The sequence below is a fragment of the Myxocyprinus asiaticus genome, chromosome 17 (assembly GCF_019703515.2).
Source record: "Myxocyprinus asiaticus isolate MX2 ecotype Aquarium Trade chromosome 17, UBuf_Myxa_2, whole genome shotgun sequence".
NCBI lineage: Eukaryota > Metazoa > Chordata > Actinopteri > Cypriniformes > Catostomidae > Myxocyprinus > Myxocyprinus asiaticus.
The window spans coordinates 47,028,130-47,040,000 of NC_059360.1; the positions used below are offsets into that span (position 1 = coordinate 47,028,130).

The following is an 11,871-nucleotide window of genomic DNA, read 5'->3' on the forward strand; positions in this document are numbered from 1 at the left end:
CCCAGAACCAAAAAGGCTGAAAAAGTGGGCAGGCACTGCTTTATTGCTGATTGGAAAAAAATCCAAACAAAACAGACATCCTCTGTAGATCCAAGTTTGTTTGGGCGGGACTTTATGGGAAGTGGAGTAGTTTGGGGGTTCTCGTATATATGGACCTCCCATGCAGGACTGAGTCATTATATTGATGTATCTCAGATTTAGTATCACTGTAAATGCTTATTTTATAGCTGTACTGTATGCTTTCATCCTGTTGGTCAAATGGCAAAACCGTACGAGTTCAAGTGGCTAAGGCCTGTTCCACTCTTCATGCAGGAAGGGGCATATTTTGACAGGTTTGATGAGGTATGAATATTTCTCACATTTGTCTTCAGAATGAAGTTCTAACCTGAAACAGAATACTTTGAAAGAAATGTAATAATGTTTGCATAACCCTAATTGCATAATTTTTTTTTTTAGCTACTTTCATATTATATTCATCTTTTCTAATGGGCTTTTGTTCACACCTTTTTCCTTAACATAATAAACAAACCAAAAATATATGTTTTTTGTACTTGTGCAATTTAAAAGAAATCCTTTGGATAACAGCATTTTTGTCTGCATTACAGTAATGAGAATCTAATAATAATCACCTTTGAGGATAATAATAAAGGTTAAACATCCGTACAAATTACAGTAATGTGAATTTGAGGGGAGAAGTTGTTTAATTGTTATAAAAATAGTCACAATGTAGAAAAAAAAGCATGTACTGTATATATATATATATATATACAAGTATAAATGTATATAATATTTTGTTTTTAGAGTGAAATTGACCCAGACATGTTGTTGACTCTACTAGTACTGGGCCAAATTAAATCTAATTTATTGCTCAGCTGTTCTAAACATACTACAGCTTAATCTTAGAAGTTTCTGTCTTTAAAGAAATGTCAGCATTCATTCACAAAGAAGTTGTTCTTGCTCTGGAGATGCTCTTTAATCACGGAGGATATTGTGACCATCTGTGTTCTCAAAGAATCACATCCCTTGGGAATATTCGGTCGGGCCGGAGAAGTTTATCTTGGAATACAAGTTTTCTGAAAGGCTGGATTCTCATGAACAATGTGTCACAGACTGAACTCGAGCTGTTAAACCAGTGCACAGATTTCCCATGAGCACTTGAGGGTCTCTCGCTATTGATATCAAGTGAAAATCAGCCTAATTTTTGTTTTGTTTTCTTTATATCTTTGCCGCTTTCTTTTGAATACTGAATTGCAGTGGGAGGAGAATTATGATTTTGTTGACATTATGAAGGTGGTTTATTTTACTGTGTTTATTTCTTCCCAAGATGCAACAAGGAGCGTTAATTCAGTGGAAGATAAATAGAGAGTCAGTTTTTATTTTCCTATTTGAAATTTCCCATAGATGCTCTTAATGTATGAGTGAATCATTCTATAATTAAGTTGTAAACAAGATGATGGGCTTAAAGGACTGTGAATATTTGAGTTAAATGCACCAAATGCATCAAGGTCTATTATAGTTTTAAAGTTATGCCAAACAATCAAAGCTGACTTATTATGGTGTACATGTTTTTCTTTCTTTCTTTCTTTCTTTTTTTTTTTTTTTTGCAGGATCCATTTGTGTTTGAACCAAACTCTTTTATCAAAGTGGATGCTTTTGGATTCTTTCTCACATGGAAAAGTGAAGGAAAGGTAATAAGAGTTTAAATAAGAAGTTTCTAGTATTTAGTCTAGTAGTCTGTAGCTATGCTTGGAATATCATACTACTTGTATGCCTTCCATTTCTATTGTGATGAATAAATTGGAAGTAATATCGAATATTGGACTCCCAAAAAAGACATGCTAAATAACCGTTTTTATTTTTGATATCATAACTGGACATTTAAACTCCTCAACGTCCATACAATAATAAGCAGTCCGTTCCCTAACCCCCCCGTGCAAATTGCTAGACACAAAAAAATGGAAAAAACTAAATTTGTGATGAGTCAATTATAATATATATATAGTCACAATAGAGTAAAATGTAAGAAAATAAGAAAAAAAGATCAATTATCCATTCTTGAAGTAACCTGAAAAAATGAAAAATTAAAGTTTCAAACCGTTTTTCTATTTTTACATTTGGATTGGTATGGTCTGAAAAATAAACTGTAAAGATTTACACGGACCATTGCAACTCTAAAATGTACACTGCGGATTTTCTACAAGTAGAATAAATTTAGAAATTGTTGTTATATTGTTCAGATGTTGTAAAATGCCAAAAGTGAGTGATTTTTTTCCCCTTTTTCTCCCAATTTGGAATGCCCAATTCCCAATGCGCTCTAAGTCCTCATGGTCGTGCAGTGATTCGCCTCAGTCCGGGTGGCGGAGCACGAATCCCAGCTGCCTCCGCATCTGAGACCGTCAACCCGCGCATCTTATCACATGGCTTGTTGAGTGCGTTGCCACGGAGACATAGCACGTGTGGAGGCTTCACGCCATCCACTGCGGCATCCACGCTCAACTCACCACACGCCCCACCAAGAACAAACCACATTATAGCGATCACGAGGAGGTTACCCCATGTGACTCTACCCTCCCTAGCAACCAGGCCAATTTGCTTAGGAGACCTGACTGGAGTCACTCAGCATGCCCTGGGGTTCGAACTAGTGAACTCCAGGGGTGGTAGCCTGCGTCTTTTACCACTAAGCTGCCCAGGCCCCCTTTTTTTTATATTCTTTATAAATTCAACTTATTATTATACACTTTGGGACCACAATAAAACAGATTTCAGTGAGGGGGGTGTTTAGTGTCGTTTTACACTAATCAAAAAGTCATGCATTTTGAATGGTTTTCAATACGGGTCAAAAATGACCCAAAGCACAAAAGGACGGTGAAGTATCTTAAGACAATAGGAGGGTTAAACATGTGACATACTGTGAATAGATAGTAAGAGTAGTATGGTAGTATGCTATTCCAAACTCCAAAGTGAGGTTGTGTGAGGACATACTGTATATCATACTTCAGTTTAAAACATTTACCATTGCATACTGCATACTCTTTCACATAAGAAAAAGAAATAGTAGGCAAAATTCAGTGTATAATGTTCAGTGTGCAGTACACTTGAATTCCATTACAAACTTAAACTATGCATCACATCTGATCAGATTAAAGAATGTAATGCCTTATCATTGACAGTATTTTTTCATTTTGTCTCTTGTCCATTTCATAGGAGGGTCAAGTGTTGGAGTGTTCCCTAATCAACAGCATACGTGATACAATTATACCAAAGGTAAAACTGTTACCATGCAAAAAAGTAAACACCAGTTAACAAACAATAGTTTAGAAAATGCATACCATGCAAAATGTTGGTATAATCTGATGAATTAATATCATATAAAGGTGAAACTAGTCAGTAATATTGTTTTATTAAATTGTTTGTTTATTATTAAAGTAGCAATAATATATATATTAACAGTTTACTTTTTCTGAGATACAGAGTGTTAGTGCCATTTATTTCAAGTGTTACAATTGCCCCTAACCATTGTAACAATTGTAACAATATGACTTATTTTTGCTATTAATTTTAAAATTATGAACTAGTCTTTCTCATTGTAAATATTTCAAAGGTACTTGTGCTGTTGGCACCTAATAGTTTTGAGAATTATGTAAAAATATTAGTGTTGTCAGTCAATTACAAATTGTAATCGCGATTAATCAAATAATTTTTTGTAGTTATTCGCGATTAATCGCATATTTTGAAAGTGCTGAAATTTGACACTATATATACAGTAATTCTTTTCTTGTCAAAATGTATTTATTTCCAACTTAGGAAGAAAACAAAATAATATGTAACAACATAATGCTTTATTAACATTTTCCAAACAGAGCCTTGCACAATATAAAGATAGAAATGCACTAAAATATCACCAATTCAAGTAACATTAAATGTTTCCCAAAGTCTAATTGGGAGTTTGACTAATTGAAAGAACTAGTCCCAACATAGGTTTCATATTCATTGCAATGGGCATTAAATCCCTTAAACTCTCATCATCCACACTATTAATCTGCCAGTAGACTGTGGTTATCCGCTTTCCTGAAGCTGGGTCCGGCGTCAGGGCAGCAACACCAGCGTTGAGCACCGCTTTGAACTCACCATGTGCCGTACATAGCCTGAAAAATACTTGATTTCTGTCACAAGTCCCATCTGGATTTGTTTTGTACATCAAATAGCGCTAAGAGCTCCTTTCTCCATCATTTTATCACTGACAGAGAAGTGCTGTCAGAGATTATTTTATTTACTGAAATAACAACCTCCGCGGCTCTATCATAGGACTGAGCGTAACATTCAACTAACATGTTACGACAGTACAGCCCATAGAATGTCTCTGGGACCGCCGCGGATGCTAAGCTTTAGGGTCTCTTTGGTAGAAGGGCTCTGGCGCTGTGGCATGTGTGTCAGTGTAATGACTCCAGGTGAACACATTACAAAGTTTCCACCCTTCACACTAGTGTTTAAAAATTAACGCATTAAACATTTTTAATTAATTGCATGCGTTATTGTGTTAATTCTGATAGCTCTAATAAATATGAAATCTGTTTTATACCCTCGTCTCTTTCTGTAGGACCCAAAGATTATTTCGGCGTTGGAGGCCACAGATAAATGTGAAAGTAACCTGGAGAGTCGAATCATCTGCATATGCAGCGGCACAGATCTGGTCAACCTGAGCTTCACGTACATAGTCGCGCAAAACAATGTCACGGCCAAGGTAACACAAGCATTCCCAGACAAGTAGTAAAAATAAAAGTTTATGTGGTGCAAACATCCTCAAAAACTTTTTTTTTTTTTTGCAAAGTTATGCGAACTGTCATGTCAAAGATTTCATTTAAACCTTTAAGCTCTTAAGGTGTTTTTAAAGATTTTCATTTTCAGTGGCATACCCAAAATTAAAGGCTTATAACTCGACAAAAAAATACAAAAATAATGATAATTATTTATTTTATTTTTTTAAAGAAGGATGGTTTGGTATCATTGTTAAGAAGGATTTTTTAATTATATAGAATAGATTATGGTACATTATGAGACTCTCAGCCTAAGAAACTGCTGAAAAATCACAACAACAAAAAAATAGCCAAACATTTACTTTATTCCCTGTATTTTTCTTATTTGACATTAGATATCTCTGGGTGTAAATAAGGTGGCTCTGAAAAACAGCTTTTGTTTTGTTTCCAATCATGTCAACTGCATCTGAGAAACATTTTGTGTTGATACGACAAAGCAATCAAAAGTTATAGCATTACAAAAATAATGTATCATACTGTCCAAAAGTCTCTCCAAACAAATAAAACATAATAACTGTACATAAGAACTAATTCCACATGCAAACACAACAATGACTAAAGGTTTGCATAGCATGCAGACATGATTTTAGTAATGAGATTTCACAGAATGAGTTTCATTCTGTGTCATTTGAGTCATCATCGAGTCTGTGTCATGTATTTGGCACCATCTCCTGGTGGTCATATGTAACATTGTGCTTCATGTGGATTATCTAATGATCTATACATCTGATTACCTTGTGTGTGGGCTCGTTTGAAAGATAATCAGTATGTTTGGTTTATTTATTTTTGTAATTTATAAGTGAAAACGCGGCATATAAGCAACACCAACATAATTTTCAAAGACATATACTTAGCTATTACTCGCTATATTTTTGTCTGTGTGTAACACAAATAGGCTGGTTGTATTCTACTCTTTGAGAGCATTCCAACAGCATATGACGCATGTTTATTTGATGAATTTAATGTTTTTACTGTTTGCTATAATATCTACAGTGCACATTTTTTTATTTATTTATTTTTTATAAATGATCAAAATGGAACACTTCTGATTTGTCTGCAAATTCAAAGCACTTGTTCAATTTTGGTCATAATGTCTACATGCATTGGAAAGTAGAGTTTGTAAGCTTTCAAACGATACCTATTTTGTGTTGTTCAAGACTGTAGTTATTAATATTTTGACAATTGTTTTTTTCTCATTGGCCTATCTGGGCTTAAAGGGTTAAATAACTTATTTTATGAATAAATTGAGAATAAATTTTTAAAAATGGTACAGAATTGATTGTCAACTACATATATTGATTTGTCACCACCAGCAGACAGAAGATCTCATGGTGTCAACAAAATAAAATATAGTTTGCATCGCATTTATTGAATGCAGCAGCAGTGTTGCTAGCTTGCTACTGTAATAGGACCTAGTCGGGATGCTCCAACAAACAAAGCAATTTTTCGAAAATCAACCAACCTACTAGATCATCTTTAATTAATTTCAGAGTGAATATGTTGCTATTTTTAAAACTAATGGCAGATAAAATTGTCGGACATGTTTTGTCTCATATCTCATGAAAACTCACACATTCCCCCAAGGAAGATCATCAACCTCACTGTCTAATTCCTAATTCTGCATCCTCAAGCACTATTGGTTTTATCTGCCCTCCCAAGGGACCGTTGATGACCCCTGGGAAGTGTGCACTTGTGTTGAACCTCAAGCAGCTGCTGTCTCAGGCCACTGCTGGTCTCACCCCATGTTTTGTCTAAAACATGTGCTCGATTCATTAATATATATCCGCTAGGAGAACTAGCATTTGAGTGCTAGCAGTGGTGTTCTTTAATATCCTTCATTATTGTGTAAAAATAGAGCACTCATAAAACTCTGACGCACAATGAGCACTGAGAGAGAAAAGTGTGTTTATAAAATGTCAATATTGTATGTTTACAGCACATCTAACATCAGTACAAATCTACCATTCAATCATGCAACCTTTATATTATAATAACATTTATGGTTTCTTTCACACTGCTTAATTTTAAATTAATAGTTAGTCTGAAAATGAAAATGATGTCACTATTTACTCACCCTCATGTAATTCCAAACCCATATGACTTTCTATCTTATGAAGGACACAATAGGAGATGTTTTGAAAAAGTTTCAAAAATTTTGCGAATAGGTTTTGAGAGCTTTGGCGGAGGGAAAGATTGTCAGTGAATAACTACTTAAATTTTGCTCTTTTTGTCACATAAGCAATTAAATGGCTTCAGAAGACTTTGAACAGACAGTAACACACACACATCATATGGACTACTTTTATGGTGCTTTTGGAGCTTAACAACCTCTGGTCACTATACTGATCATTGTATGGGAAAGAGCAGCGTGAACAATCTCCTTTTTATGTTTCACGGAAGAAAGCAAATCATATGGATTTGGAACAACATGAGGGTGATAAAATGTTGACAGAAGTTTCAAAAAAGATGTTTGATACCAAAGCCAAACTAGTAAAATGTACATGCTTTACAGAGGTTAAGTACTTTTCAGTTCGACAATAATTTTGGCCTGTAAGAGATCAAAACTAGCAGACATTTAAGTTTTACCCCGGTATTTTCATCTGTGTATTTACAGCTTTGGACGGATGGTTTACGGTCATTGATTCATAACTCTCGAGCAAATAATCTGTGCCCGATGACCTGCCTGACAAAACAGTGAGTGCCACCCGCTGATATAATAGAGATACAAGCAGTGCTGGGTGGATTACTTCTGGATTGCAATCTTGTATGTACAGTATTAATACAGAAGCCATGAAGGTTTTCACTACGAAGTGTTTTTTTTATTTTTTTTTATTATTATTTTTTTTTTTTTAGGTGTCTTTGTGACTTCCTGAGCCAATGTCTAACCATTTTTTTTCCTCAGGCAAAGAAAATTTTATTATTTTTTTCTCTGAAATTTTTCCTTTTTTTTTTCTCTAGAAAAAAGATGCTAAAGAAAAAAAAAATAGAGAAAACATTTTAGAGAGAAAAAAAATAGAGAACAAAAATGTGTAGAAAAATAAGTCAGAGATAATTTTTTATTTTATTTTAAGGACATAGGCTCAGGAAAGCACCTAAAAAAAATAAAAAAAATAAAAAATGGCTCATTCAGGGCTTCCGTGTATAACAAATTACATAAAACTGTAGTCTGTAACCTTATCTCTTGGTTTACATTTTTAAAGTAATCTAATCTGATTGCTTTTGGATTACTTTTGGGCTACCTCCGACCTAATTCTTGTTTATTTAATATCAAATGCATTTGAGTAAGATAAGCTTGTACCATTCATTAAATGCATTAAACTTACCTAATGGATCAAAATATGAGTATTGATATAATTTTGTGTGTGGTATCAAATCAGACCAGTTATATTTGTGAATCAACAACCCCCCCCCCCCCAAAAAAAGAGTGAAAATGTTGTCTCATTTTTGAAACTGAGTACAAAAGCAATTTGCGAAATTAAAGATAACTTTACCGCACTTTTGCAATCGGTTCGACATTTATGTGTGGATTACCGCTCCATCTTCAGTGTATTTATTTATCAGGTCTGTGTGCACAACTGTAATCTGATTATGAGTATATAAAATGTAATCTAATTACAAGCAATTGATTTTTGTAATCTGACTACATAACACAGATTACATGTAATCCACGACTACCTAGCACTGATATAAATCACCTCAGTGATTACAGCGTTTTAATGTGTTTTGTATTGATGGTTTAAAGATTTCATATTCAAGGTTTATGACTAAAAAATAAGAAGATTACCCTGAAAAAAAAAAACACATGGACTTTAATGCCAGTGTTTGCCTTTCTATTTTTAAGTTCAATTTTCTCCTTTGCTGTTAATTTGTTTCCCTGTAGTTGGATGCGGTTGTCATTTTTGACCAATGTGAATGGAAAGATACCTGTTAGGAGGTACTCTACGACCTTTTTTAAATGTGACTAAAGTGTTTAGACTGTATGTCTAGCTTGAGGATATTAAACCATGACTTTTGTCTAATTTTCCTCAGTATCACAAGAACTTTTGCTTCAGGTAAAACTGAGAAGGGGATTTTCCATGCTCTGAAAGATCTCGGTTTACCCAGTGGAAAGGTACTTTTTAACAGTACTGAGTTTGACCCCTTTAAACATGATTTGATTTTTTTTAACTTCAGGACAGATATACTGTATTAATCATTATGTAATTGTAACACTATACTAAACAGTATTGATTTGAGCTGTATGTGGGCCACACTGACTGTACAGTAGCTTTCATTTTTAATTACATATTGCTCTTTGTTTTATCATTTTTTTTTTTACAGAACGATGACATTGAACATGAAATCTTTACCTTTGATAAGTTCTACAGTCTTACTCAGAAGATCTGTCCAAGAACCGATATTGAAGTTCTGTTCAAGAAACAGTAAGCATGCAACCATTCACCGAAAATACATATTGTTTATTGAAAGAATGATCCTATTATAATCACCATACTGTAAATAAAGTTTTTCATAGTAACTAAAATAAATAGTGATATGCTGTAGGATTGTATCTTTAAAGAAACGTTGCTGTTTGCATGAATGAATGTTGTTTCAGAGGAGTTGTTCCCATGATTTGCACAACACTTAATTTACTAACTAGACAGTGTTCTACTTAAACATGCATTGCCTGAGGAGTTTGAATATTAACCCTTTAATGTAACTAGATAGCTTGAATTAAAAATATGCTGTAGAGAGAGAAGGACAGAGTTCTCGTGTTGTTTATTAAATCTTTCACGTGCTGCATTTCTTTCAGCAGGGGAGACAAAAGCGATTATTTAAGCGTAGACCAGTTAGTTCACTTTCTGAATGAAGTAAGTGATTTTACTGATGAATTTTCCTGTTGGTTTCCTGCCTGTTGCATGCGAATGTCCCAGTTTCACGGCTGTGTCCTGTCCCTGATGGCATGTTTACTCTATGGACGTTCATAAAGTGTCCATTAAGCTCTTTCAGAGAAACCTTCACATCTGATTGCAGTAGAAAGGAAGCATGCAGCATGCATTACTGTTAATGCACCTTGAATGACAAAATGTCGCCATATAAAACATGAGATCATGCATAATAATGTTTTTTTGCATTGTTTTGTTCTCTTTGTTCCTGCGAGTGTGTTTACATACTTTTTTTTTTTTTGCTATTTTGCAGTGCTTCACTTACAATGAAAGTGAATGGGTCCAAATTTTTGAAACCGTTCAATTTTATAAAAGCACTTACATTAAATCTTCTGTTAAAACTTAGTGTATGTGTAACCGAGTATACACTTCTGTGTATTATTTGAGCTGTATAGCCTGTATGTCTGCATGATCATTTACGTTTTGACGTCAGAAGCAGAGAATAACTAATGATTTCAATGTTTTTGTTGGAAAGCAGCGGCTTCCTTCGTCGTGTCCTGCCATGAACACCATGCCTGTTTAATGTTATCCATATAGTAGACTCATGAACAGAGATGTTAACCTGTTCCAATGATTCCTTCAAGTCTTTAGCTGTCACTCTAGGGTTCATTTTTACCTCATTGAGCATTCTGTAGTGTTCCCTTTGAGTCATCTTGGCTGGACGGCCACTTCTAGTGAGAGTACCCATAGTACTAAATTTTATAGACAGTTTGTCTAACTGTGGACAGATGAATAGCTAATCTCTTCAAGATAACTTTGTAACCCTTTCCAGCTTTATGCAAAGCAATAAGTCTTGATCGTAGTCTTCTGAAATCTCTTTTTTGCGAGTCATGGTCCACGTCAGCAGATGCTTCTTGCGAATAGCAAACTCAAAATTGTGCTTTTTATAAGTCAAAGTAGCTCTAACCCACACCTCCAATCTTGTTACCGTAATTGAATGCCAGGTTTGCCAACTCCTGCCTCGAATTATCTTTTTTTGTCGTCTTTAGCCTTGGGGTTCACTTACTTTTTCCACAGCACTGTGAATGTTTAATGGAATGTGTTCAATAAAGGCATGAAAGATTATAATTGTTTGTGTGTTGTTAGCTTAAGCACATTGTGTTCGTCTATACTTGTGACTTTGATGAAGATGAGATCACATTTATGACCAGTTAATGCAGAAAACAAGCTAATTCCAAAGGGTTCACATACTTTTTCTTGCCACTGTATGTCAAAGTGGCATCATCCGATTACATCACAGTACCATGCATGTGTAATGAAGTGCTATATCTTTATTTACTTTGCACAAATATGTAACCTGCAGTTATTTCACTTGAATAGAATCAGCGTGATCCTCGTCTGAATGAGATTTTATTCCCGTTCTATGACGCTAAACGTGCTCTTCAAATCATCGAGCGATATGAACCTGATGAGAAACTCAAGAGAAAAGGTCTGTGACATTTTATTGTGTTTATATATATGATTATTTCTTCTTTCGATGTGCCTTACGACATGTTTTATGTTATGTACTGCTCTCTGGAATACTTGATTGTGATTGCAGTCAAATATTTTTGTACAATGAACACTAAACTGTTTTATTGACTATTTTCCTACATTGCTTTTGTACCAGTTTTATGTCTCTGGTATCACTCTGCACTCTTTCTTCTCACATAATAAGATAATTTTAACTCAAGTTATTAGTTATTAATTAGCAGTATAATACACTGCACAGTAAGCTGGTCATTATTGCCAAATAAACCCCTTCAGAGTGACACAACATCCCCTCTGCTTCATGTTCTCGGTATGCAAACACATTTTTGTGACATTTGAGCGCCTCCTGGTGCTCAGTTGCTCCTGTGCCATCTAATGAACATACATGTACAGTAGGACTCATAAATACATATTGGACTGTCTTGATCATCTGAGTTGTGTATGCATGAATGAACTGATCTGTGCAGGTGTGATGTCATGTGACGGGTTCTGTCGGTTTCTGATGTCTGATGAGAATGCCCCAGTGTTTCTGGATCGATTGGAGGTTTATCAGGAGATGGATCAGCCGCTGTCTCACTACTTCATCAACTCGTCTCACAACACATACCTGACCGGCAGACAGTTTGGAGGGAAGTCATCGGTAGAGATGTACAGACAGGTGC

The 11,871-nt window shown here is 34.9% G+C and overlaps 1 protein-coding gene across 1 annotated transcript in view; it reads left to right on the plus strand.

Annotated features, from left to right (window-relative positions):
- Positions 1–258: 258 nt before the first annotated feature.
- The window catches only part of LOC127455167 (1-phosphatidylinositol 4,5-bisphosphate phosphodiesterase beta-4-like), a 47,743-nt gene continuing 36,130 nt past the window's right edge, over positions 259–11,871 (plus strand). The window contains exons 1-11 of the mRNA XM_051722814.1: positions 259–342; positions 1,608–1,688; positions 3,205–3,264; positions 4,598–4,741; positions 7,429–7,508; positions 8,695–8,748; positions 8,844–8,925; positions 9,135–9,235; positions 9,607–9,664; positions 11,060–11,168; positions 11,677–11,871. The exon at positions 11,677–11,871 is cut by the window's right edge and continues 16 nt beyond it. Of these exons, the coding sequence (XP_051578774.1) occupies positions 259–342; positions 1,608–1,688; positions 3,205–3,264; positions 4,598–4,741; positions 7,429–7,508; positions 8,695–8,748; positions 8,844–8,925; positions 9,135–9,235; positions 9,607–9,664; positions 11,060–11,168; positions 11,677–11,871 (1,048 nt within the window). The remainder of the gene's footprint in view (positions 343–1,607; positions 1,689–3,204; positions 3,265–4,597; positions 4,742–7,428; positions 7,509–8,694; positions 8,749–8,843; positions 8,926–9,134; positions 9,236–9,606; positions 9,665–11,059; positions 11,169–11,676) is intronic.